At 41.9% G+C, this 25,456-nt stretch overlaps 6 protein-coding genes and 1 long non-coding RNA gene across 7 annotated transcripts; 4 read left to right on the top strand and 3 right to left on the bottom strand.

The window, feature by feature from the left end:
• Positions 1–16: 16 nt before the first annotated feature.
• Positions 17–2,388, bottom strand: LOC145700676 (serine/threonine-protein kinase 26-like). Its single transcript, XM_081777994.1, has 8 exons — positions 2,247–2,388; positions 1,998–2,150; positions 1,857–1,950; positions 1,627–1,814; positions 1,465–1,584; positions 1,221–1,420; positions 567–992; positions 17–491 (listed from the first exon to the last, which is right to left on the bottom strand). The coding sequence occupies exons 1-8, from the start codon at positions 2,386–2,388 to the stop codon at positions 366–368; spliced, it is 1,449 nt and encodes a 482-aa protein (XP_081634120.1). The 3' UTR covers positions 17–365.
• A 33-nt stretch (positions 2,389–2,421) lies between these two features.
• On the bottom strand, positions 2,422–4,702 carry LOC145699237 (transcription elongation factor A protein 2-like). Its single transcript, XM_081776498.1, has 4 exons — positions 4,442–4,702; positions 3,832–4,107; positions 3,493–3,768; positions 2,422–3,036 (listed from the first exon to the last, which is right to left on the bottom strand). The coding sequence occupies exons 1-4, from the start codon at positions 4,653–4,655 to the stop codon at positions 2,921–2,923; spliced, it is 882 nt and encodes a 293-aa protein (XP_081632624.1). The 5' UTR covers positions 4,656–4,702; the 3' UTR covers positions 2,422–2,920.
• Positions 4,703–5,483: 781 nt separating this feature from the next.
• On the top strand, positions 5,484–8,555 carry LOC145698330 (beta-hexosaminidase subunit alpha-like). Its single transcript, XM_081775530.1, has 8 exons — positions 5,484–5,615; positions 5,665–6,266; positions 6,334–6,790; positions 6,835–7,015; positions 7,255–7,483; positions 7,527–7,850; positions 7,899–8,264; positions 8,308–8,555. Exons 2-8 carry the CDS (start codon positions 6,128–6,130, stop codon positions 8,499–8,501), a joined length of 1,890 nt encoding a protein of 629 aa, XP_081631656.1. The 5' UTR covers positions 5,484–5,615; positions 5,665–6,127; the 3' UTR covers positions 8,502–8,555.
• A 2,374-nt stretch (positions 8,556–10,929) lies between these two features.
• Positions 10,930–11,452, top strand: LOC145700318 (uncharacterized). Its single transcript, XR_014134194.1, has 2 exons — positions 10,930–11,097; positions 11,372–11,452. It is a non-coding gene; the product is annotated as an uncharacterized LOC145700318 (long non-coding RNA).
• A 1,631-nt stretch (positions 11,453–13,083) lies between these two features.
• LOC145699269 (uncharacterized) lies at positions 13,084–13,918 on the bottom strand. The gene is made up of 4 exons (XM_081776530.1): positions 13,624–13,918; positions 13,356–13,563; positions 13,235–13,311; positions 13,084–13,194 (listed from the first exon to the last, which is right to left on the bottom strand). The coding sequence occupies exons 1-4, from the start codon at positions 13,721–13,723 to the stop codon at positions 13,124–13,126; spliced, it is 456 nt and encodes a 151-aa protein (XP_081632656.1). The 5' UTR covers positions 13,724–13,918; the 3' UTR covers positions 13,084–13,123.
• Positions 13,919–19,693: 5,775 nt separating this feature from the next.
• Positions 19,694–20,696, top strand: LOC145696643 (chymotrypsinogen A-like). The gene is made up of 3 exons (XM_081773714.1): positions 19,694–19,827; positions 19,873–20,276; positions 20,320–20,696. Exons 1-3 carry the CDS (start codon positions 19,726–19,728, stop codon positions 20,654–20,656), a joined length of 843 nt encoding a protein of 280 aa, XP_081629840.1. The 5' UTR covers positions 19,694–19,725; the 3' UTR covers positions 20,657–20,696.
• A 192-nt stretch (positions 20,697–20,888) lies between these two features.
• On the top strand, positions 20,889–24,706 carry LOC145696440 (uncharacterized). Its single transcript, XM_081773479.1, has 7 exons — positions 20,889–20,936; positions 21,140–21,216; positions 21,259–23,744; positions 23,786–23,994; positions 24,071–24,162; positions 24,206–24,462; positions 24,507–24,706. The coding sequence occupies exons 2-7, from the start codon at positions 21,165–21,167 to the stop codon at positions 24,567–24,569; spliced, it is 3,159 nt and encodes a 1,052-aa protein (XP_081629605.1). The 5' UTR covers positions 20,889–20,936; positions 21,140–21,164; the 3' UTR covers positions 24,570–24,706.
• The last annotated feature ends 750 nt before the right edge of the window (positions 24,707–25,456 follow it).

Raw genomic sequence — 25,456 nt, 5'->3', positions numbered from 1 at the left:
CGTAAGTGACTATTTGTAGGTCTAGTATATTTTGGTGGAGGTAGAATGAATTACAATTTCATTACACTTTGAGTAATCAGTTTTTCTTTCAGGAGCGAATTAAAAATAAAAATTTCAAGGATTTTTGAACTTTTTTCACATTTTTCTCGTACGATGCTTGAAATTGGAAAGAAGTGGATTGTCGGTTGTATTTTTTTATATTTACAAAAGTAGCAATATATTCAATTAGACAGCTGCTTGTGCGGATGAAGAGATTTCAGGAATGAAGGACTGCGGAAAAGAGCGGAGAAAAGAGTTGCGATTGTGAGGAGTTTTTGAACTGGAGAAAAATTGGTGGTGGAGAGCAGTTATAATAAAAAACACAGTTAATTATTAACAGAGTAGGGGTCGCGGACGAGTTGTGTTAGTTCGGCTACAAGCTTGTCTGTGATTCCTGGGCGGATTTCCTCCAGCTTGAGTAGACTGATTCGCACTTCGTCCAGCGCAGAAGTCTAAAAAAGTAAATAAGACTCGTCAAGTTCAAACTTTTGACTTCAAAGGGACTCTATTCCTTGATTCGAACTTACACAATCTTGATATTTATGCTGCGTCTTCATTTCTGACAGAATTGGCGCCACGACATCATATAACGACGCCGACTTCTCAACAGTCGTGTCGTTTTGTCGAGGGGACGTTTTTTGCTTTGGAATGACTGGTACTGGAGCTGGATCGCTGGGTGGAGCTGGAGTAGGATCAGTGGGAGGATCCAATGGGACGCGGTTGTTACTGTATGCAACTGCTGCTGCTGCGGCTGTTACGTGAGATTGTGGCCTTGTCGGAGCGGGTTGGGAAGGTTGAGCGGGAACAGGCTGCGCGGGAGCGAGGGGACTGACCGCGCGAGTTGGGCTTGCGTGACGGCGATCTTCTTTGGGAGATGGCTGTCTTTGAATGAACGACGCTTCAGGACGAGTTTTGGCAGGTTTGACCGTGTCGAAGTCCCAGTTTGGTATCAACTAATGGTAATTTTAGATTTAATCAAAAGAAAATGTAAAGAAGTCATATTTTGGAAAGTCCAAAAAAGACATGATCTGTATTGCAAGTTGGGAAGCGTTCCAACTAAAAGAAAGTAAAAAACGTTGGTGTAAAAGCTGATAACCTCAAGTTTTTCAAAGTTATTGAAGGCTCCCTTTGATGAGAAAAAAATGATGAAGAAGGTTAGCGAGAAAAACAAGAAAACCAACCTTGATTGTCGCATCAAGCTCATTTTCTACGTCCTCTTCCGTCGGATTGCGTTTCTTCCACTTTTTGAACTTGTTAATTGGCTCTTGAAGAATCGAGTTCTTTTTCGCGTTTTTGAGGAATTTCATTTTGAGAAGGTCTTTTGGTGATGGGCGGTTTTGAGGTTCTTTGTTCAAGCAACTGGCAACAAACTGTTTGAAATCTAAGGAGCAATTGAATGGAAACTTTTAAGAAATCGGAGCGAACCTCGGCTGAAATCGCCGTCAAGTTCTGGAGCGGCATCATTTGGAATGCTCATCAAAGCTTTCATCGGGTGTTGGTCGGACTTGGGAGGCTCGCCTTTGGCGAGTTCTATGGCAGTTATTCCTGAAAGAAGATAAACTTTCCAGGCGACATTTCAAAGTTTACCTAGGGACCAAATATCAGCTTGATAATCATAGGCGGACTGTTTAATTACTTCCGGCGCCATCCAAAACGGCGTTCCTACAAACGTATTTCTTTTCATCGTCGTTTCTGAAATTTGCGCAGCGACACCGAAATCGGCCAGTTTGACGTCACCAGTGTCCGTGAGAAGGACGTTGGCGGCTTTTATGTCTCTGCACACACGGGGTTAAATTTTAAGAGGAAAAATTGGACACCTGTGAATTTTGCGTTCTTTTGAATGAAGATAATCGAGTGCTCTGCAGACTTCGCGGAGGATAACAGCGATGTAGACTTCATCGAGCTTACCCACTTGAAAGGAAAGCTGTTGAAATCAAGGAAAAGTATGTGCATCTTACTTTTGAGCAGATCATTCGCAGATCCGCCAGTCAACAGCTCCATAACGATCCAAAGTTCCTTTGAGTTCAAATAGGAACCGTAGTATTTAGTCACATAGGGAGAGGAACATTCAGAAAGCATCGCGATTTCCTGTTGAATATCATCAATTTCATCTGAAATCAAAATTTATCGGACTTGTCTCTGTCACAGTTTATTTGCTCTTCACGTCATTATCTTTCTTTCAAAACGATTTGCTTTTGAGTTTTTACCGTCTGACTTTTCGAGGTCGATGATTTTTACAGCGACGATTTTCTTCGTTTTGATCTCTTGTGCTTTCCAAACTTCGCCAAAGCTGCCCTTGCCGATTTTTTCTTGAAGCTTGAACAGATCTTGCGGATCCTTTCCGCCCATTTTCTGAATATTTTGGGTTGATAAATTGGCCGGGCAAAGGTTTATTTTTACGAAAAGAAGAATAGTAATGTAAAGTTATATATGAGTGACTCATCCTGAGTGTAAGTAAAAGTGAGAGTAAGTTTCAGTAACAAGACTTTGTAGATTTTCAGTTGACAGTATTTGGGCAGTAAAAATTATAGTAACGTAATAACCTTATCGCAAAATATTTTGGATACAAGTTTTAAGTTGATAGATCTTTGAGATTGGGATACTGTCAGGGAGGATTTTTCTGTATTTATGAATTCGTGTTTGCTCACATGTAGTTGTATGTTCACTCATATAAATATACTACTAGTAGATTGAAAATATGGTAGATTCTGTTTCTGTTCACCAGTTTCTTTTTTAGCTAAAAGAAAGCTCATGCTTCAAAAAAGCTAAAAAGCACCTTTTTAGTTCTAGTTTTTTCTCTTTCTGTACAGGCTAAATTTAAACATGGCCGGAAAAAATGTAAATGTAAATTTTAAAAATAGGGAAAACAAAAGAAAAGGAGCTAGCAGAATTTCCATCGATTACCACAGCTCATACAGTAAACGAAGGTCGTCATCGGCTCATCGGCAGATCGGGTTTGGAGCTGGGTGTATGTGCATTCTTTGCCCTTGCACTTTCGAGAGGTTAAAGATATTTTATGGTGGAGCGGGATATTTTTATATAAATGATATACGGATTCATTTTAGAACATTTCTGAATTAAAAAGAAGTTTCATTGAATATTCCTGTATTTGCGATTACGCAAAAACGAACTTTAAGTTTTTCATTTTATATCTCTTCCATTTTTTTTTTTCAATAAAAATGTTAATCAAATCATATTTTTACTTTATCAATGGTCTCGTACGAGTGATCCTACAAAGTGAAAGGAAATGGAATGAAATTTCACTCGCTAAATATTTACTCGTAATGATGTCACAGATGCGCTGAGCAAACTGAAAATGCCAACTCTCTTGCAGTAACTGCGTGTTTACGGGAGTTTATGCTCTTTCGATTTATTCTTTGGGCGACTCATGCCAACTGGTATTTTCAAAAAAGAAAACTGCATTCAAGAAGAATCTTGAACCTCTTTCCTTTCCGCAAGTAAACATATCCGTCTTTGTGCCTTCATTCTGCGCCATTTGGTGGTCATTAATCGCTTCTTTAGTGAATTTCTTCCTCAACTCTTGAAGTTGCTTTGAAGCCATTTCTTCTGGCTTCATGCTGGCTAGTTTTTCGGCAGAAATGATGCCGCTCATGACCGAGTCGCGCAGCTCCGGGTTTTTGGCATCTTTGAGGTTCGAGTAGCGAGAGCGGATTTTGTTTCGGTATTTCGTGTCTGAGCTTGAACAGCCGTGGAAGGTGAAGATTGCCTCTGAAATCAAGAATAAGGACTTACAGGCCCCCTCTACCCTGAATCTAAGGATCAGTCGAATACCTTCAATTTTAGCGGCCATTAGGCTAACAAACTGCGGTTGGTATTTATCTTTATCAACCATCAGGGCTTTCTGGAGAAGTTCTCTGCATTTGTTTCTGCTCGGATCCGAAGTGGGTTGAATAGAAGCGCCAAGATTTGGAGAAGAATCATTCGCGACAGGCAGCTTTTCCTTTTCTTTTTCGCGTTTCTGTGAGCTGCTCTCTGTCTTCTGTACTTTCGGCGTTCCCCCATTGTCCGCGTTTTGAGCCATTTGCGCTTTCCATTGTTTGATCAGAGCTAGAAAGGAAAAACTTAAACGTAAATTCCTGGCATAGGAATTTCTCAAAAAGCGTCTCTGTTTTGAATTCAAGAATAAAATCGATGCGCAATTGAAAATTGGCAATTCACAATTGAGGATTGATATTTATTCTGGCGAGTAGCTGTAAATCTTTATTACACTTGACTCTTTATGTTTCGATTTCAGCGGGCAAATAAGAGAGTTTCCCTCCTAAGACATAAATAAATCAATTTAAAATCTCATAAATATAGATACATGAAGTGAATCACTTCTTTTTCAGAGCAATTTTTATGTTTATATATAAATATACATTTTTATATAATCAAAATCTACATTTCGATTGAGCAGCGATTTCCGTGTGTCCAGCATTTTGTGCCCCCTTTCTCAGTGCATTGACGACATGACCGATTTTCGAGCTTTCGAGCAGTTCTTTTGTGATTTTTTCTTCCTTCAACGCATTGAGTAGCTGACCGGCATCGCCATATTTTTCCTTGTCGCAGAGTTTTTTGACTTGTGACGCGTATCGTTTCAGCTCTTCCAGCGGCATTTTTCTTGCTTTTCGAACTTTTGTTCTGAAAACAAAAATTTTCCTCCGGGGAAATAATTATGGACAAGCATCGAAATAAATTGAAAGTGAAGTTGTTTGACAGTTGATTTTTTCTTTCTGTTAGTGAAGACCACAACTTGTTTTTTAAGAATAATGGATATTTAATAAATTGATTTTCAGATTTACGAGACAAATTACTTTGATTCATACTTCGTATCGTAGACAATAAGACTCATAACTAAAGCCAGGTACTTTTAATACATGATAAAATGATTTCCAGATAACATTCTCTACTAAATTCATTTTTTCGTGTCTTCTCGTTATCTCTCAATACTTTTTTCAACTCAAAAAACCTAAAGAGTGGCAGAAAAGACAGCTGATTATTGTTCTCTTGAGAAAAAATGCATTAAAAATTGCGGCTCAATCTCTCGGTCGGGAGCGCCGCTGGCCAATAAGCGCGCATGTTCCGCCCGATTTTCTCTTTTCAAATCTCCAATTTTCAAGAGTTTCTCCTGCTGATCCCGACTTTTTCAGAAAATGACTGAACAGATCGAACGAGAAAGGAGTAATCACAGAGGAAATCACCGAAGAGGAAGAGGTCGAGGAAGAGGAGGCCGTGGAGGGAGCAGAAATCAGAATAATTCAAAAAGGGATGGAAATTTCAAAAAGCCAGAGCAAGTGAAAACGACAGAAGTGGAAGTCAAACCGTTGAAGATCTGCGTGGAATGCAAGGAAAGAGTAATTCAATCAATTTTAATCCTCTTCTTTAGCGAAAATCACCTTTTTCTCACATTTTCAAATTAAAATATCCGATTTTTTTCAACTCTTTGAAAGATAGAAAGCCCAAAGTACAGATGCCCTGCCTGCCTGTCAAATTACTGTAAAGTAGAATGCTACAAGATCCACAAAACAACTTGTGTCCCGAGAAAGCGCAAACCCGCCAAGAAACCTGGATTGAAGGTGTTTTTCCCTTCCACTTTTCAAACATTCTAATCAGCCCTTTCTTCAGGAAATCGACTCTGTAATATCTCAAGACAAAGTAGAAGTCCACCGACTGGAACGATTGAACACAGACTTGATCAAACGGCACTTGTTCAATCCCCACTTGCGGCCGATGCTAGGAGAGATTGTTTCAGAACGAAGCTCGACGGATATTCGATTCTTGCTCGACCAGGCGATGCAAGAGCCGATATTTGCCGAGTTTGCGAGAGATGCAGTTGGAACGATGTTCCCTGAAGAAATCGAAAAGCAGAATGAACAGCCAGAATTGGAATTTTTGAAAAAACTTTCAGAATAAAGCTCAAAAACGATTTTCCCTAATTTTCTAGGTCAGGGCGCGAGAGCATAAAATTTTTATCGATTCTTGTCTGTTTTTGCCATTCAAGTGTGAACTACTCCCATTTTCAAATCGAAACGCCGGCAGAAAATACGCTCAAATTCTTTTTTTAGAGAAATCGTAACTGAATGTAAAAATGAAATTTCTTTCCGCATTTCTTCTTGGAAATGCGCTAACGAATGCAGCTGATAGATTTCTGCCGCCGTGGCAGTACGATGGCACGGTTTGGCCTTTGCCGCAGAGTATGACGGTGACGCAAGAGTTTCAAATTTTAGGTGAGTCTAAAAAACAATCAAGCCCTTACACTAACGGAATGTATTCAATCACTCAATTTCTTTTCAGATGCAAATATCCAGTTCGTTCTGACTCCTGAGTCGCCCCAATGCGACATTATCCCCGACATCTTCCAGCGATACCAAGATCTGATCCGTTCCCACTTCAAAATCGCCAGTTCTAGTTCCAAAAAGCTCAAGTTCTCAGCCTCCTCTGCCGCTGGAATCATCGAGACAATTGAGGTCAAAATCATCAACTGCGAAAACTACCCTTCTCAAAATATGAACGAATCGTACACCCTTCAAGTCGGCTCTCCAACGCCCGAGAAAGTTGAATTGACAGCCAGTGCCGAGTGGGGAGTAATTCATGGACTGGAGAGCTTCACGCAGATGATTCACAATATTGACTACCGACCGAGTGTAAATTCGACCATGATTACCGATTGGCCTAGATTTCCATTCAGAGGATTTTTAATTGACACTTCCCGACATTATCTTCCTATTTCCGTCATCAAAGCTCAGATCACGTGAGTCCTAGAATATATATTTGGCAATAACTCGCATTTTCTAGCGCTCTTTCTTGGAACAGGGGTGTGCATTCGGCTCTCGGGCATTCGGCTGCCCGACAAATTTTTCGGGCAAATCAGGTTCGGCTCGGCTCTCGGTCGGCCGGTGACCTGAAATTCTCTCGGGCAGGCTCGGGCATTCGGGCAATTCGGCCCAATCTTCGGGCAACCGGGCACCCGGCCAAAGTTAGAGAGTAAGAAAGAATTTTACAGAGATCTGTGCTTGATTCTTCGACTGATTTGGCCGATTTTCCTCAAAATCGGTTGTTTTTTGAGCTCAGATTAATATTAATTTTCCGAAAATCATTGCCCGAAATGCCCGAAAATTTGCCCAAATTGCCCGAGCCGAAAGTTGAGCCGAAGCCGATTCGGGCACTTCGGGCACCTCGGCTCGGCTCGGCTTTCGGCCGGCCCAACACTGATTTTTTCGTTTCGGCTCGGCCCTCGGTCAGCCCGACACCCGATTTCGGGCCGAATGCACACCCCTGTCTTGGAATAAGATGAATATTCTTCACTGGCATATTGTCGACCTGCAAAGCTTCCCTTATGAATCGCAAGTGTTGCCGGAACTCAGCTTCCTTGGATCTTACACACCACTCCATGTCTACACCATTCACGAAATCAAAGACATCATCGAATTCGCCCGCCTAAGAGGTAAATTCTATCAGCGAGAAGCAACCCGTAAATCATCTTCTAGGCGTCCGAGTTGTTCCAGAGTTCGACACTCCCGGTCATACCGACGCTTGGGGACCCGGCGGTGGCCCGAAATTCTTGACTCCTTGCTACCACAATGGCGAGCCCGACGGAAGCCACGGGCCAATCAACCCCATCTACCAAGAAAACTACGATCTCATGCGAAAACTATTCACAGAAGTCAACGAAGTCTTTCGCGATAGCTACCTGCATCTCGGCGGCGATGAAGTTCCATTTGGCTGCTGGAAGTCTAACGCAGATATAACTGCGTATATGGCGAAGAATAATTTGACTACGTACGCGCAACTTGAACAACTTTGGGTTCAAGGTATTAAAATAGAGAAAAATTTCAAATTCTAATGATTTATTTCGGTAGGAATGGTCGACATCGCACACGACTTGAAGAAAAACTACGTTGTTTGGGAAGAAGTATTCGTCAATGGAGTGAAAATCTCAAATGAAACCGTCGTTGAAGTTTGGAAGGGAAGATCTGGAACATGGAAGGACACCATGAATGCGGTCACGAAATCTGGCCACAAAGCCATTCTCGCCTCCCCTTGGTATCTCAATATCATCTCATACGGCGTTGATTGGGAAGGCTACTACGTTATCGAACCAACTGACTTCAACGGCACCGCTGAGCAGAACAAACTTGTCATGGGCGGTTCAGCGGCGATGTGGGGCGAATTCGTCGACGGAACAAACATTCTTCAGCGAATCTGGCCCCGCGCTAGCGCTGTCGGTAAGTTGTCCTCAATCTCTTCCGATTCTAAGGGTTTTGTTAGCCGAGCGGCTTTGGAGCGACAAGTCAGTGAACCAGCCCGGCCCAGCGCGATGGCGATTGAACGAGTGGCGCTGCAAAATGCTCGCCCGGGGTCTCCCTGCTCAGCCAGCCATTCAGAATCCAAACGTCAATCCTAATTTCGGATACTGCCCTTATCCATTTGATCCTTTCAACAATGCCCATTACCTTTTCTAAAGGCCTTCAACTAAACAGTTGTCTCAGTTCCACAATAAATTCATCATCATTCAATCTTCAGCATCAACTTGAGAAGTTTCTTGTGAAAAAATACAGTGTATCTTATTTATTGTATGCTATAATATTTTTCTAGTGGTATGTCTACCAAAACTTTGTCCGCAAGTAAAAAAACTCAAGAAACCATAAGCTAAATATTCGTTTTATCGTGGGAAAATTATTTTTGCATCAAATTCTTAGGCGATGATGAAAAACTTTACCAACTCAGTTAGACTTCACCGGTCCCTGGCTGACAATTTGGTCCGTGTTAATGAGTCAAAACAAACCATATAAAGAAGAACGCGTTCAGCCACTAATCGATGGGGGAATATTTATTTACAGTAACGAAATCTATCTCACTGAAGTTCAGGCAGGTACGAGGGATTCTTATCTTCATATTCTTCTTTTGATCGTACAAACTTGTAACCGAATTCTTCCATAAGCTCACTGCATCCCTTCTGAATCCCGTCAACTATCTCAAACGGGAGTTTGCTTGGCCATGTCTCCAAAACCGTCGCCGAGTTTCTATACGTGCCAAAGGGATTTCTCGCTTCGAGAATTTGATTGTGGACGACGGTCCTCTTTCTGTCGGGTGAGTTGACTTCTTGGACGATTATTTTCGACATGTCAGGCATGCTGTTTTGAAGGAGCATATCTTGAGTTTCTTTGACCTTGAACTTCGTTTTCGTGTAGTTATGTCCAGCGTTGTCTTCGTACAGAATCACCTCTTTGTCATCGATCATGGTTCGTTTTGCGACGTGGAAATCTTTGAGATCGAGAGATTCGCGCCGTACCCTAAACATTATTAAAGATTTGCATATCCATCAGATCTAACCTTGAAGCGCCTGTATTTTGTCGGATCCAGCCTTTCACTTTCGGATGAAAGGTCAAACCCACGAAATCATAAATTTCCTGAGTCTTATCAAACGGCATTCGATTCAGATCTTCATAAAGAACCGTTGAGTAGTCATCGCTTCCAAAGTATTTTTCATGGGTCAGCATTTGTTGTTTGCATAGATCAGTAACATTTTTGACGATCTCAGCTTCTGTTATTGGATCATCGGGGATTGATAGTCGGGACTTAGCGATGGCTCGCGGGTCGCGAATGAGATGGACGACTTTGAGAGACATTGACTTAGAAATTGAGTCTAACCAGGAACCGTTGCATATTCGAATGGTTTTCACAACCGTCATTTCTTTCTCCCTGCAGAGGTCGTCCGTCAGTTCCAAATTTAGAGGCCCACAACTCGAGCATTTCAATTCTCCACCAGGCATTGGCGGGCACAGCCGCGGATCGCAAAGACTAAGGGAGTTGAAACGAAAACATGCACCAGTCAAGAGGCAGAGCCTTGAGTTGTAAAGGTTTGGGTTGAAGTGTTGAATCTTTTGGGTGAGATTTCGCATGTTTGGCATGTCACATGACAGTATTCTTTCGAGATTTTCGATTTTCTCTTTCTACAAAAAGTTAGAAAACATAAACGGATTTTTTCACCTTGAAAGCAGGAGAATCAGACGAGCAATCCCTCGAGTACGGAAAGAGCGGCTCAAAGTGGTAAAACACATCAGGATGTTGATTGAAAAGCTGTCCAAGAAAACTTGACCCGGAACGGTAGTACGTCAGCAGAACCGTCCCCTTCGTTTGCTTCCGTAACCCACTGCCGTGCTTTATCGCAAAGTCGTTATAGGATCTCTGCAGAGACGGGCTTTTCAAGAACATTGACGGGATATAGTCAAATACGTAAGGGACTTTCCCAGATCTTTGTTCTTCGTTGTAATTTGAAAGGAATTTTGAGTAATTTGGCTTCTGCGCATCAGATTCTACCGGAGCGACAGGATTTTCTCCCTCCCACATGAAGAATTTTGCTTTCTTTGCGTCTGTGTATTCTCCATCAATCTTAATTTTTAGCCTAATCATAAATAATAATGCAATCCAATTACTGTGTTTGAATTCGGTAAGTAACGATGCGAAAGACTCTCTGAATAAGCTTTTGAAGAAACCATTTTCCATCCTGTCCAGAAACATAATGTGTACCAAATTAAATACTTGTATTTCTCTACTACTGTAAAGCTTTTGACGAAAAATCTTAACGAGCTTAAAAATAGCTCCATATTTTAATAAGTCGGACGGAGAAATATAATAGATGCAAAGATGCTCCTCCACCGCCCCGAGGCATCGGAGAACTGACGGAGCGTAAAATTCGTCAGTTGGTGGAGTTCAACGATCGCGATGGGAAACGCCTGTGCTACACCAACAGTAGTTTTCAGACAATGCAAAGTGCGCTCTTATGATCGCATGTGGTTTCGCCTCTCACATGGTGGCGTAAAATTTTATTGCCCTTCTCTGATGAGCTACTGCTACAGGCGAACATGACATTTACAGTATCTGGAAAAGGAGTTGGATCAACACAAATTGACTTTCCGAGCAAATAATCTGCTGATGGGCGCCTATCGCTCCCACTTGAATCTAAATCAAAAATGCAATACGACCTAAGAAGTCCGTCGAAGACCGAGAGAAACTATCAGAAATCTAAAGAGCAAGAAAAGAAACGAACCTTCATCGGTAAGGAAGATACAGTATAAATTTTAAAGTGTATCGACCTATGCAAATTTGCTCAGGGATTAACGCAATTTTGAAGAGTTCGCACGTAAAAATGTCATCCTGAGCTTAGATATGACTTTTTTGATAAAAAAAACAGTTTCTCTTGAGTTTTAGCCATACATGAAATGTCTACTTTTTAAAGATAAGCAAAATACTTTTTATAGACAAGACAAACGTGGGTGCCAGTTATCAAGAAAATAACTACTAGTTATAATTTTCTAAAAATATTTGTTAGCACATGTAAAAAACGATCGGTTACGACGGCAATTAGATGAGACGGTTTTCGGCAGCGGCGGTTTTCATGACGCACATAAAGGAACAGTATTGACTCTATCTTGAAAGTTGAGAGCAATTATTAGCTGATCTGTTAATTTGTAAATACTGCTTGGGAGCTAAACTAAGACACCTTGGCAGTAGAAGCTTGATAGTTGGTCAGGAAATGGTTTTATCTGCCATTGTTGCCATAGCTTTTTTGACCTATCGAATTTTGCTCATCGAAAATTGGAAGTTTCTCAATCGAAAAAGATAATCCGTTCTAAAGAGCGTCAACTATCTCGAGTTGGAGCGACAACGCATCGATCATGAACGACGAAGTCCTTCCAACTTCCGCAGTCTGCCACAACGGCGGCGGAAAAACTTGAAGTCAATTGAAGACATAAAGGAAGAAATCCAAACGAAAGAAATGCGCCGCCTGCTGAGGAACTTCCGCGAGAAATTTGTTGGTATTAATCTGCAAATATCCGGTTATGTACTAACCTTCTTGATAAGAAAAGCCCCAACACAAATATCATTTGCTTATTCCAACGGTCGCGCCGGTCATCCTTGACCCAGACGAATACGACGAAAGTCACGATCAAGACTCCGACAAAGCTATCATCGGTTTGACATGGCGGAAACACACTTCGACTATTTTTTCGTATTTCAGAAAAGTTCAATTTGATCAGAAGACAGTTGCCGAAACTCGCTGACCAGGCGAAACTGAAAGAAGAAACGGCCGAGCGGGAAAGACTTCGAAGAAAAAGTAGAAATGCTGGATCAGGTAATGATTTAAATTAGCATTTTGAGAATCAAAAAACTTGAAGTGAAACTTCTTCGATATGTCCGATCTGACAAGCCGCGTAAATATGAAATCGAACTTACAAACATGTTTGAAGATCAAAGCACTTCTTTAATGCCTGTTTCTATGAAATAAAATTTGTGAAGAAAAATAAAACCAATGTTCCGAACGACCCAAGGGCCCGAGAATCAGCTGGCCTTGCACCCGGCCTTTTCGAGAAAAAGCGCCATCTGCAGCTATGAATTAGCACCAGCTGTATCAAACCCACCGCGCGCTATAAATACCGAGCAATCTGACTTTTGAAATTCATAATTGAATTCGCCCCTAGGCATTACTAGAAAATAAAACCAGTACACTAATTGTACCTCTACTTGCGAATTATGCCAGCTACCGAGAAAATCAACTTTGAGCCAAAGAAGACCAGTGAATCGAGAAAGCGCAAATCAGATGATATTTTCAACATGCCAGCGAGTAAGATAAAACCAGCTGAAGAGTCAAGCCCGTTAGGACTGGATACGCGACTCAAAGAACTCTTGAAAGAATCAAGCAGCAACTCTCCCCTCGATGGCCGCCCAAAAACCGGGGATCCTCCTGCAGCTTCTACTCAGGAACGAATGATCTACAAAGCTCTGTTCCAGCTCCACACGATTATCGGGCACCACGACGATGATGGAAGGCCAAACCCGATTCTTCGGAACGCAGAGGCGAAAGATTGGGAAACTGACAAGAAACTCAAACGCTACAGCCGACAAGTACAGGAAGCAAAGAAACTTCTGCCATTTATTCGAGGACATCTGAAGAAACTCGAACGCAAACAATCTCCAAAGTAGCTCTACTGTGCACTTTTCTCCTTTTCTGTAAATTCAAATAAATTTTGAACTTGATTTTTTGTCTTTTATTAAAAAAAAAAGTTACATACAAATTACAGAGTTATCCTTCAAAGTGACGGCGAATATTGTAGCTTCCATCTTTTCGATGTTTGTACAAGTTCACGAAGGGACCTTGAAAATAATTATTTTCTTTTATGTTTTACCCTACTACCTGAACTCTCTTCCATATTTCTTCCGGAAAATTTTCCACTGAATTTTGGAATCTTAATCCATGCGCTTTGAGGAGGCCTATTCAAAGATTCATGGTATTAATTTTGACAACTAGGTTCAACCTTTGATTTGTACTCCAGTTATTGGACGAGTGAGGACGACTGTTTGTTGGCGTGTGAGTTGGGCGACCGTATGGTCGGTTTTTAGAGGCGTTCGGATAATTATGAGCGATATTGTTTACGCCTTGTTGCCAGCTAACAGGACCCGGAATATTGTTAATGGATGACCAGGAGGACGAAAAGCTTGGACGAGCACGCGCTAGCCCGGTTTCTTGGAAAATGATTTGGTAAATAAAAAAATTTAACTTTGGTGAATTTCTAGTTGTCTTACCCGAAGTTTCTTCCGATGAGAACGATGCTTTCTGAAACCCAGGGCAAACCAAATTCAATTCATTACAGGACTGAGTAACAACTGCGTTAATCCTGTTCATTCTTTTCAGAAGTTTGTCTTTTTTCGCCGAAGTGCACTTGGCAAAGTACTCATCGATCACAGGGCCAAAGATCGCTCCAAATTGCTCGTTGACTTGAATGTTAGCCACTTGAGTCAATAGCTCCGTGCTTTCATTAAATTTTTAAAAATTCTTTTTTTCTCACATTTAATTTTTTCACATGCATCGAAATTCATTTCCTGACTGGCTCGGTGATATCAACCGTTGTGCAATCGTTTGTTTCGATGCTTTTGATCAGCTCAGAGGTTCTAAATTTGACTCGATCGAGAATCTTCTTGATATTTGGGCTGTGAGGGATTTTGGTCATTGCCCATTCTAGCGACAGGTCTGCATTTTGTAGCAAAAGACCCTTAATTGTCGGCTCGTAGTCTTTGTCCGGGTTATTCAGCGAAACTCAAAGCTCAAGAATTATATTTAGACAGTCTGTTTCCCCTTCCTTGCGCTAACTTGGACCTTATCTGCAGGAGGCCACGTGATAAAGCCGAGAAATCGACACAAGTGGGACAGTCGCAAGTGTTCGACTGAGAAGAACGACATTTGCCATGAGCATGATTACAGCAACTGGACGAGTCACTGTCAGAAGAACAAATGGCGAAGCCTGCTGATTTACCACATTTCAGGTCGTTGCGGACTTCTCCAATTTGTGATGAAACTTAAAAATAGATATTCAAGGCTCTAAGAATACTTCTTCATAAAAACTGCTCTATCTACATATCCTGAAGCGAGAAAGACTGACGTAAGAATCTTCATATTAACGAATCTCTTGTTTATTCTACTTTATCAGTGGAATAAATTTATTAAATAGCAGACAACCAAAAACCGAAAACAAAAAAGAACCTCAAATGAATTGCCCGAAGTTTCTTGACATTTGATCAAATTCAGCAGCTCGTGTGCTTCCTTTAAACTTTCCTGATCAAAACTTACGTCTCAGAAATAACAGAATATCTTTTTTGTAAAAATATATTTCTTAGTTACAGTTTTGAGCATGTACAGTTAATTCATTTAAATAGGATTGACGAAGAGCTTGTTGTTCCGTACCACGACCTAAAATAGTTTTTATGTGGAAAGTATAATTTTCTAACGTTGTGAACTGATGCCTTCGTAAGATTTCGTTTTCTGAACTTCTTTCTATCCAAAATTTCTTCATAGCTTCTTCCTATCTGAGGAATATTGTTTCGACTAAGACCGTTGCGATTAAAGCAATTGTGATTCTTCACTTTTCCTCCGTAGAATTGAATAATCGCTAGAATTTTTTAAGAACGTTTATAAGTGAAGATGAACATACGATATTTTTGAAGATTGAGGCCTTCAACGACGATGAGTTTTGAAAAACGATCTTCTAAATCTTCTGGGCTACGTTTTGAATGAAGCACAACAAAAGTATTGCCACGATAGAAGTTCCAGTATTCCAGATTCCAAGTCTAAATTGAACAATTATCGGAGACCGGAGCTCATTTTACAACCTGAATGTTGAATGAATTACTGCCCTGAAAATCCATTGAAATCGAGAAATCAAGAAGATTTGCAGGAACTTTTATTTCGACAGCGAATCCAAATTTGTCGTGCCTCATCCATGCGTCCACGTATTGCGCTGATATCAACCCTTCTAAGGTTTTACAGGGCCCTGTTTCACGTTCATATATTGTCCAAAATCATAGGTAGGAAAATTAATCGAGAACGAGTCCTGAAGTCGTGCTTGCAGGGCCATTTGTTGGCGCAAAAGGATTCGCAGTAGAAATAGGCGGCCTAAAAGTTGTCTCTGGATCAGTTGGCAAGTCTCCATCGCAGCTATTTGAACAACATGTGCATTCGGCTTTTGGCTTGAGCTCTCCATTATCGCAATTGAAGGTGCCCCCTGTATTTGCTCCCAAGCAAAAGCCCTGATGGCAATTTACCAGAAACAAATCGGCAAATTGCGTTACGAATCCATTCGGAACATCGAGACATTGATTCAGTTGTCTTTGTTTTTCTTGTTTTCGTTTGAGCCGCTTTTCTTTCTTCGGGTTCAGTTTATCATCTGGATAGAATAGTCTCTTGAGTTCGAAATTGAAACCGCCGAAAATCTCGCCAAAGAACAAAAAATATTTCAAAAGAAGCATTTCCTTTCTAAGTTTTCTGGGCGATAAAGTGTTGAACTAGCTGAGTACAGCATCGTACCTTATCAGAAGAGCACCACTTGAGGGCGTCACGGTCAACTACGGCCACTAGACGAAATTTTGAGACATGAAATTCAGTGGGATTAAATTCTAGCTTGTCTTGCCTTTGAATACGACGCTTTAATTGCTGAGCATTTACTGAAATCGATGTTAAATGAACTCTTCGAGAATGTTTGATTTACATAATATTAACTGCCAAAAAACATGGCCTCACTGCTTTTGGAAAGCTTCTAAATGACCTTTTGGAAAACGGCTGACACTATTTTTATTACCAGTAGATCTGAATAGGTTGCGGTAAGCCTTCATGGCATCGCCCCGTCAAATGTGGAATTTACCTATTTCGCATGTTGTGCCGGATCAGCCACCGCTGAGGATAGCCATTTTGCAAAAAGGTCGATTCTGCAAAGACACGCTCACATAACACATTCCAGCGCTATAAATTCGACCGCAGGTGTAATACTGAGAATTTTACCAGCTATTGATTTCTCGGAAACAATCGGCTAATGAATCGTAAAAAAATATATTTACAGAAAATATACAGTGAAAGAAAGTTTTTATCCGCAAACCGGAGCTTCTTCTAGAGCTGGCTCGAACTTCCTCTTTCCCCGATGGCAAATGACAGAATCAAAAACTTCTCCTTTTCTTTTCGGTCTGGTTCCATCGGGACAGTAGAAATCGCATTGCTCGTATTTTTCTCTTCTTCCAGAGCAAATAGCAGTTATGTCCGATTTCTTGTACCAAGGATAGAAGTCCTCTAAAGCGCCGCATTTGAGACTCTCTTCTCTTGCTCGAAGAGAAGGGTTGACACAGGCGATGTCGATTGACTTCTTGATATTCCAAATGTTCCTCACAGAATTTCTACAAATGACTTCTTTCGTCCAACGAGGAAGAGTGTTGACTTTCGTTTCGGGGCAACTGATCCAGCATCGATTCTTGTTGCAGTCGATATTGACGCCGGAATCAAAGTCGACTTCGAAATGGCGCGTTATTGGGCCACACTTTGTCTGATGTTCTGGTCTGGCGCAACCGACAGAGCCAGTTCTTTTTGGTTTTGGCTCCCATTTCTTGCGCTTTTCATTTTTACACGTTGCTCTTGCGATGGTTGGGATGTGACCGACAGTGGAGCATGAAAATTCACACGAATTGGTTGTATTTTCGCAGGCTGTGATGACATCGTCAGGGAGAATGTCGTATGTTTGCTCGACATTTTCACATGTACGAAGATTCGTTGCAGATTCTTTTCCGAGTCTAAGAACTCATTTTAGGTCTAGTTCACTTGCGTCCGAATAATTGATAAATAATTTATTTAAAATAAATACTTGTTCTTTGGGCTTTTAGAAGCTGTCTTCTCAGGCTTCGATTTTTTCTTGGATCCGCGACTTTCATAGTCCTGGAAAGCCTCCGCAGTTTCCTCGCCGTCCACCTCCGTGTAATCATACTGATACTCATATGTCACCATAACGTTTTCTTCCGGAGCAATTTGCGGCTTTCTAAAAGAGATAATCAGGCATTTAATTTGCATCCCCAATGAATGAACTTGCCGACGACCCATGAATAATGATTGAATGAAGGGATTGTCGTCTTCTTCAGAAACTTGTTGAGATTTAATTTTTTCAATGGCGGCAGTGATGGTTTTTTGCGATTGTTGAAGACTCATGAATTGGATTGACTCGGTATCCAGGTAGAATGAGACCAGTCGGTTGCCGCAGATGATAGGAACACTATTAGAAGTTATGGCAAATTCATTGAAGAATTTTTTTTACCTTAGCATGTTCGTTATCAACCTGGAAGGAATATTATCAAAGCAAGTTGTTTCAGTACTGCCGACTGGACAGGGCGACGTCCGGTAAAAATTCGGGAAGTATTCTGAATCAAGTGAGAGGCATTCTTCATTCGTACCTGGTGTTGACTCGCTGACGCACATTTGCACTTCTAAAGTTTCCACTGTTTCTACCATTGCCAAGCTCCCTTGAAAAAGAAACTATGACGACAATTGGTGTGGTTTGATTTTTACCGTAATCATCGTACAAAATTTTCTTGATTGTCAATTCATCGTAGACGGAGAAAATCTTGAGTAATTTTTCATCTGTAACGCAGTCGATCGCGAAAATGACAAAATTTTCGCTAATTACAGTTCCAAAGCATTTCGTTTCACCACTTGTTACTAAAATAGTGGACGCTTCTGTCCTTGAGCTCATTTCTGTGGCTCCGATGTTTTTGGATCCGCAAGAGTTGGGCTTGTATTGGTCGTAAATGCTTCGCCAGTCGTTATCGTAAATTTGCTGGTGAATCCATTCTGTGTAGCTAACGACATTTGAGTAAACGCCTGGGTAATTCGGCCGCGCGCATCCTTTGCCGAAGCTGACAATTCCGACGAGAACCGGTTGGTTATCTCTGTCGAGGCAGACAAGAGGTCCACCTGAATCATTCTGACAGGCATCAGTGCGCCCGCCGAGCATGTGACCCGCGCAGATATGCACTTGCGGGTTGAATAAAGTCCCGTATGACGTTCCACGTGCGCACACTTCAAAGGGGTTAGGTCCGGTTATCTTGCGCATTCGAAAATACACACTTCACAATTTGCTTCAGTAAAATTTCGAGCTCAACCCCTTTCCTTCTCCAGAAAGCAGCGGCACTCGAGCTTCCATCAGCTGACTTGAAACGACTCCTCTCTTGTGACTCTCGTCCTGGGCGCCCCAGCCGGCGATAAAGCAATCTGTTCCAGGTTGAAATTCTTGCTTGTACGGTAAGCAAACGGGTGAAATGTTGGAAGAATAGGCGATCGGCCGTGGCAGTTTTATAAGAGCAATGTCATTTTGACCGGTTGTTGGAGAATATCTTGGGTGAATGATGAATTCGGCTGTTTCTAGAGATTTCGAGGGAAACCATAATAAAGTCAAAATAACCTCGGAATAATTATTTTCCTCATGATTAAAAAATTAGGGTGAAGATGTTCACAATTCGCATTATATACAAACAGTAACTGTCTACAGCCGTATATGATGCGCACTATAGCACTATAATCTGCTTATTTTTAGACGCTCCAGCTGGAGCAGTTTCCTCTCAAACTCCTTCCTGAATCCATAGAAAGCTCTCTCGTCTCTTTTTCATGTAAAACTTGGTCGCCAAAAGTCAGGGTTACTTTTTATCATGAGCAACGCAATGAGCCGCCGTAATGACATATTCAGGATTGATAATTGAAGCTCCACAGTAAGATCTGTTCTTTTGAATTTTTATTCGAACGATAAAAGGCCAGTTCCAATCAGCTCGCTGACCATTGATGATACGAGAGGATTGTTGATAGCGATTTTGGTGTGAAAGTGGGAGGGGTCTCTTAGTTCTTTCGTAATTGCCAATTACTAATTGGAAGGGAAGGAAATTATGATCATACCTTGCACTGGAGATTTTTCGGTAGAGTTGGATTGAAATTTCTTAGTTTCACTTTTTGTATATCTTCGCCGTATATTAAAGCAGCCGCTGGACCTGTCCACCAGAAAAATAGGAAAAATAAAATCATTTGAACTCTCAAGAAAAATTTTGCTAGATATTTAATTCTGAAACTAAATGGGCGTCTTTGAAATTTTTGAGAAAGGGATCTGTCCAAAGCTTGACCACATTTGGACAGTTGGAAGGGTTGTGATTTTGCAAAGCGCCAAGCCAAATTGTCTGTGATCATCTAATTTCTTGCGCAATTTGCATAATCAATCATTTGATTCCATTTTCGCCAAAGTTGGTGGGAATAACACACGTGTTTGTGCCCAAAAGCCCCCGCGGTCATTTTCTAAAGTCACATTTGCGTCAGGGAGAGCTAGTTAGTCCTTTGCAATTATGGTCAAGATTCTCGGTTTAGTTGGCTCGGCTTTGGCTGTTCCAAGTTTCAAGAGCCCACGATACGACACCAATGCTCCCAGAATTATTGGAGGCTCCGAGGTACACTTATAAACTCAAAGAGACTGTTAGTAAATAAACTGTTAGGCTGCTGAAGGTCAGTTCCCCTGGCAAATCTCCCAGCGACGAATCCAACTCGGCCAGCCTGGCTCTCACATGTGCGGTGGTTCAATCGGTGGCTCCAAATACATCATCTCCGCAGCTCACTGCGTTCTTGACGCCACCCGAGTCATCGTTGCCTATGGCACCAACGACTGGCGAAGTAACGATAACCTCGCCGAGGTGGAGGTTTTTCGAGGACACCCCAACTATGATGCCCGAGCGATCGATTACGATTACTCCTACATGATCCTCAAGGAGGCTCTTTCTTTTAGTGAGACTGTTCAGCCAATCCAACTTGTTCCCGCTAACTCTGCTTCGCAAAACAACAATTTGCTCTACGGTGAGACTGCTACTACTTCTGGATGGGGCTATTCTGCCCATGATTCCAAGTAAGCTGTACTTTTGCAAATAACTTCTTATATGACTTTTTAGCGGCGAACCAATCAACATTCCCAACCGAATGCAATTTGTCGAGCTTCCACTTAACAGCTGGGATACCTGCGTCGGATTCTGGGGCGACCCAACCATCAACCCTATCCTCGGCAAATACACCCCACGAATGCAGTGCTGCGGCGGTCAGGGCTCTACTAGCTGCATGGGCGATTCTGGTGGACCTTTGGTCGTCAAGGATCCAGAGAGCGGCGACAACCTTCTTCTCGGTGCTGTCTCATGGGGAAGTGGCAAATGCGACGTCAATATTGCGGGAGTCTACACCAACATCGCTTTCCCAGAAGGACGACAGTGGTACACTGATGAGATCGGCCTTTAAATGTTATTTGTCATGTCTTGAAATAAATTTCTCAACTCAATGTCTATTTGTAATGACCACAGTCACCGAATCGGTATTTCAATGCAGATTACTTTTTGCTGTTGATATTAGTTCCTATAAATATCACACCTGACATAGCGGTTTAGAACTCTTGTCACAGCGGTTATATTCCGCCTCTAGATGGCATTTAATGATATAAAAAGCATCTCCAGCTTGCAAAAGTAAGAGTTGTCAACTTTGTTAATTGTCTTCCTTCAAAAGAAAAAAAAAACTATCAGAGGTACAAGCACTTGATTATCGAAAAAGAGATTCCTGAAATGAAGAACAACGAAGATTTTTTCGTATAATTGACATTTTATTCGTCAACATAAAATTTATTTTGAATAAAAATTAGAAAACCTCTTTGAAATTCAACTATAATTATTTTTTTAACAAAATAATATTAACGTACTTATTCAGGATACTTTAAAAGAACATTTTTAGGTGAAACCAGCTGATAGAATAGACGATGAAGTTCAACTTATTATTCTTCGTCACAGCGGCGCTTGGCCAGAACTTATGTAAGTTAAAACGATAAACTGGACTTTAGATAATTCTTTCAGTCGGAGGAGGTGCTCCAGCTGAACAGCAGGCCCCACCAGAGCAAGGAAATGCATTCGATTTCAACTCAATGTTCGCAAACTTGTTTGGAGGCGGAGGAGATATTTTCTCCATGTTTGGTGGACCTGGTGCTGGAGGACCAGGGCTACCAGCCCCAGCTGCACCAGTAGCCCCAGCAGCCCCTGCCGCCCCTGCTTCTCCAATTAATTTCGCTGCTCCATCTGACCCATTCGCGAATTTCGGAGGCGGGGCTCCTGCTGCTGCAACAAACACACAAGGAAACAACGCAGATATTCAAATTCCTTCTTCGAATAAGGCACCCAATAAGAAGGGAAAGAAGAATAAGAAAAATAAAAACAAAAAAGAAACAACAGAGGCTCCAACAACAACAAGCACTACAACAACCAGTACGACTACTACTACAACAACAACTACAACCACAACTACGACTACAACGACGACAACAACTACTACCACAACTACAACTACAACTACAACAACTACTACGACGACAACAACTACAACCACAACTACCACTACCACAACAACGACAACGACGACAACTACTACTACCACAACTACTACCACAACGACGACTACAACTACAACAACGACTACAACTACAACAACGACTACAACCACAACTACCACGACGACAACAACAACTACAACCACAACTACAACAACGACTACAACGACAACTACCACGACGACAACAACAACTACAACCACAACTACAACAACGACTACGACTACAACTACCACGACGACAACAACTACTACCACAACTACTACTACAACTACTACCACAACGACGACTACAACTACAACGACAACAACAACAACTACAACCACAACGACTACGACTACAACTACCACGACGACAACAACTACCACCACAACTACTACAACAACTACTACCACAACGACGACTACAACTACAACTACGACTACAACGACAACTACAACGACGACAACAACAACTACAACCACAACTACGGCAACGACTACAACTACCACGACCACAACAACTACTACTACAACAACAACTACAACTACAACTACAACGACGACAACCACTACTACCACAACTACCACAACTACCACAACTACTACGACCACAGCTCAACCTCCTCCACCACCACCTGCAGCACCAGCTGCCGGAGCTGATTTCGATTTCAACACAATGTTTGCCAGTCTTTTCGGAAACAGTGATAATGGACCAGCTGACATCTTCAGTATGTTTGGCGCGCCAGCTCCTCAGCAACAGCAAGAAATAAACATTGCCCCGGCTGAACCTGAAGAAACGACCACAACATCCACTACTACAACTACAACCACCACCACGACTACAACAACCACTACTACAACCACCACCACAACCACCACCACAACCACCACCACAACCACCACCACAACCACCACCACAACCACTACCACCACCACAACCACCACAACAACCACCACCACCACCACCACGACCACCACCACCACCACCACCACAACGACAACGACAACGACAACCACCACCACCACCACCACAACGACAACGACAACGACAACCACCACTACAACCACCACCACAACTACAACAACAACGACAACTACTACTACGACAACGACAACTACTACGACAACGACAACTACAACTACGACTACAACCACATCAACAACAGAAGCCCAGATCCTTGACCTCAATAATCTTTCCGATCTCAACTCGGTTTTCAATAACCTTGGACAATTTGACTTGAATGCACTTTTCGGTGGAAATGCTCCAGTCGTTACTGAGGCACCCGTCATTGTCACAACAACCTCCACTACTACCTCAACAACGACCTCAACCACCACAACTACAACTACAACGCCAGAGCCTATCAGAAACAGATTCATGCGAAACGACATTGAATTCCTTGCCGAGCTCAAATCATCCGAGGACGCTTTCAAGCAAGAAGTTCAGCAGCGAATGCAATCTGGACCACTTGATATCAAGGGAATGCAAGTCGCTGTTGAACCGCTACGACGACGAAGACGAGACGTCGATCCTACTCACCGAGTTAAGATTACTCTCATCCATTTATTGACCGGTGACGTTCCAGAGCCATCCGGCGATGAAATTGTTGGCCCACTTTTCGAAGGCCTCTTGTCTACCGCTAACGTCGACTACAATACGATGAATGTCAAGACTAACCTCCGAGATCAAGTTATTACACTTGTCCCACCAACTACCACCACGACAACAACCACAACAACTACAACAACTACTACGACTACCACAACCACGACCACAACCACAACAACAGCAGAAGAAGTCGTCGACTTCTCTAACTTGGACAGTATTCAATCTGCCCTCGGCTCTCTCGGCACTCTCGACCTCACCTCAATCTTTGGATCAGCCCCAGCACCAAGCAATAATCGACCAAACATCATCGGAGGTGCTTCTGCTGTTGCATCTGACCAGGTTGATGATGACTTACGAGAAAGCTCACAGGTAAGATATAATCTTGCTATTGAATCTTTAATTCCTTTAAGTCCGTCGGTAATCGACCAGGTGCTTCAGAAGACGAAGAAATCAAAAACGCTGGTTTGCCATTCATTGCTCTCGCAGGAACCACTCTTGGAAGCGCAAGATGGTGCCCACTTTGCCACAATACCGATAGTCTTGCAGCATGTACCCAGGTTCAACTGTGTCCTAAGGGTGACTATTGGGATTGCTACGTTAAATACGAGTTCACTTCAAGGAACGGTTGAAAAGCTATTTTTCTTGTAAAAAATGTTTTGTTTTCTAAGATAAATTCATACTTGACCCGAAAAAAGCGGCAGAGAGGTCGTCAACGCTGGCTGCAAACAACATCGAGCTTGTACCGCTGAGAAGGAGCAGAACTTCCAGATTTCCAATATCCCACAAAGTAAGGAATGAAATTCGAGATATTTATATTAATCAATATTTAGAAATCTCCCGATTTGACAAATGCAAAGCCAACTGGGTAACAGCTTCTCAACTTCGAGCAGGAGCCGCATTCGGCCGAAGCTTGAGATCCGACATGTCCTCAGTTTGTACCAACTGCTTTGCTTCATATGAGAGCGCATCGAAACCTGCTGCAAGCGTTTTTACTGATGTAAATGGCAAACTTCAAATGTATGATGATCAGCAAAATACATTCAGTATTGTTGAGTCAACATGGGCTGGCCAGTTGGACTGGTGGAGGGTAAGAATGAAAAATTCATGCAGATAATTTCATTTAAAACTTAGGCAACTACTGATCATACTGGCCTCGAAGATCCTACAACCGGAAACGAAGTTTTCCAAGCCTAAGAAACTTAGTTACGAAAAGAAGAATGAAACGCGTCACTGAACCACATTTGACAAGAATTTTTATATTTTGTAAAGTTCAGTCGCGAGCTGTGAATAAAAACTTGCCCCCAATCTTACATAAAAGTTATTTATTTACAAGTATAAAGCAGTGATCAGTAAACTGAGAGATGAAATAGCCGATGGTAATAATGCAGAGTTTTTATCCTTGTCGATCATATCTTGCACCGAGCAAACTTCATCGACAGCGCAAAAAACCTCTTCGGGCTCTTCTTTGCAGTAGGTACTCTATAAATATTTGAAAAGAGATTGATCAGGAGTCACTGACATTATAGAACTCTGAGGGCGAATTTCGGCAGTCCGTCATCAATCGCAATAAATCGCTGTCGCAAGCAATTTCCTTCGGCAAACACCTCGCTTGAGAGTACTCTGTCACCGATTTCGAATGACTATGGACGCATAAAGCTGAGAAAAAAACGATTATTACTGTACCAGTAGAAAAAGGAAGGATCAGGACAGCACTTTTTCTTCGATGTACAATTTGAAGTATCCTCGCACACGAGGTCCGGGTCGTCGACGCCTAGTTGTAATAGAATCAAATGATTAAGGATTTCCTTCGCTTGAATTATTCAGCAGCGAAAAACTACCTTTGCACTGGCAATCCGTTGACTCCTTAAAATTCGCACATTCATCGATAGTGCTAGCAATGCAGGGCTCCTCAAGTAGATCATAAACTTCCGCTGGGCAATTTATTTCATCTTTGTTATTAGGGCAATCCTTTTAAACGCGTTTTTAAATAATTTTCAGCTTATTAAAAGGGAATGCGTCAGAGGCTGTCCGAACTCCCTTTTCTTGTAAAATTAATTAACACGTTCCTTCTTACAATCGCA

This window comes from Oikopleura dioica, chromosome 2 (assembly GCF_907165135.1).
Source record: "Oikopleura dioica chromosome 2, OKI2018_I68_1.0, whole genome shotgun sequence".
Taxonomy (NCBI): Eukaryota; Metazoa; Chordata; class Appendicularia; order Copelata; family Oikopleuridae; genus Oikopleura; species Oikopleura dioica.
The sequence above is the reverse complement of the archived record's forward strand: the minus strand, read 5'-3'. Positions and strand labels throughout refer to the sequence as shown.

Excerpts from the sequence above, each read along its gene's own strand:
- LOC145700676 (XM_081777994.1), bottom strand. The coding sequence starts at position 2,388 with ATGGGCGGAAAGGATCCGCAAGATCTGTTCAAGCTTCAAGAAAAAATC. Across the intron at positions 1,951-1,997 it reads TGCGAATGATCTGCTCAAAA|TGGGTAAGCTCGATGAAGTC; the intron begins GTAAGATGCACA and ends TTTCCTTTCAAG. Across the intron at positions 1,585-1,626 it reads AGCTGATATTTGGTCCCTAG|GAATAACTGCCATAGAACTC; the intron begins GTAAACTTTGAA and ends ATCTTCTTTCAG.
- LOC145699237 (XM_081776498.1), bottom strand. The coding sequence starts at position 4,655 with ATGCCGCTGGAAGAGCTGAAACGATACGCGTCACAAGTCAAAAAACTC. Across the intron at positions 3,769-3,831 it reads AATGGCCGCTAAAATTGAAG|AGGCAATCTTCACCTTCCAC; the intron begins GTATTCGACTGA and ends TCTTGATTTCAG. Across the intron at positions 3,037-3,492 it reads GACGGATATGTTTACTTGCG|GAAAGTGCAAGGGCAAAGAA; the intron begins GAAAGGAAAGAG and ends CTTTAACCTCTC.
- LOC145698330 (XM_081775530.1), top strand. The coding sequence starts at position 6,128 with ATGAAATTTCTTTCCGCATTTCTTCTTGGAAATGCGCTAACGAATGCA. Across the intron at positions 7,016-7,254 it reads CAACCGGGCACCCGGCCAAA|TTTCGTTTCGGCTCGGCCCT; the intron begins GTTAGAGAGTAA and ends CAACACTGATTT. Across the intron at positions 7,851-7,898 it reads TGAACAACTTTGGGTTCAAG|GAATGGTCGACATCGCACAC; the intron begins GTATTAAAATAG and ends TTATTTCGGTAG.
- LOC145699269 (XM_081776530.1), bottom strand. The coding sequence starts at position 13,723 with ATGAACAGGATTAACGCAGTTGTTACTCAGTCCTGTAATGAATTGAAT. Across the intron at positions 13,564-13,623 it reads CTCATCGGAAGAAACTTCGG|AAACCGGGCTAGCGCGTGCT; the intron begins GTAAGACAACTA and ends TCATTTTCCAAG. Across the intron at positions 13,195-13,234 it reads AAATATGGAAGAGAGTTCAG|GTCCCTTCGTGAACTTGTAC; the intron begins GTAGTAGGGTAA and ends ATTATTTTCAAG.
- LOC145696643 (XM_081773714.1), top strand. The coding sequence starts at position 19,726 with ATGGTCAAGATTCTCGGTTTAGTTGGCTCGGCTTTGGCTGTTCCAAGT. Across the intron at positions 19,828-19,872 it reads GAATTATTGGAGGCTCCGAG|GCTGCTGAAGGTCAGTTCCC; the intron begins GTACACTTATAA and ends ATAAACTGTTAG. Across the intron at positions 20,277-20,319 it reads TATTCTGCCCATGATTCCAA|CGGCGAACCAATCAACATTC; the intron begins GTAAGCTGTACT and ends ATGACTTTTTAG.
- LOC145696440 (XM_081773479.1), top strand. The coding sequence starts at position 21,165 with ATGAAGTTCAACTTATTATTCTTCGTCACAGCGGCGCTTGGCCAGAAC. Across the intron at positions 23,745-23,785 it reads ACTTACGAGAAAGCTCACAG|TCCGTCGGTAATCGACCAGG; the intron begins GTAAGATATAAT and ends AATTCCTTTAAG. Across the intron at positions 23,995-24,070 it reads AAATACGAGTTCACTTCAAG|CGGCAGAGAGGTCGTCAACG; the intron begins GAACGGTTGAAA and ends ACCCGAAAAAAG.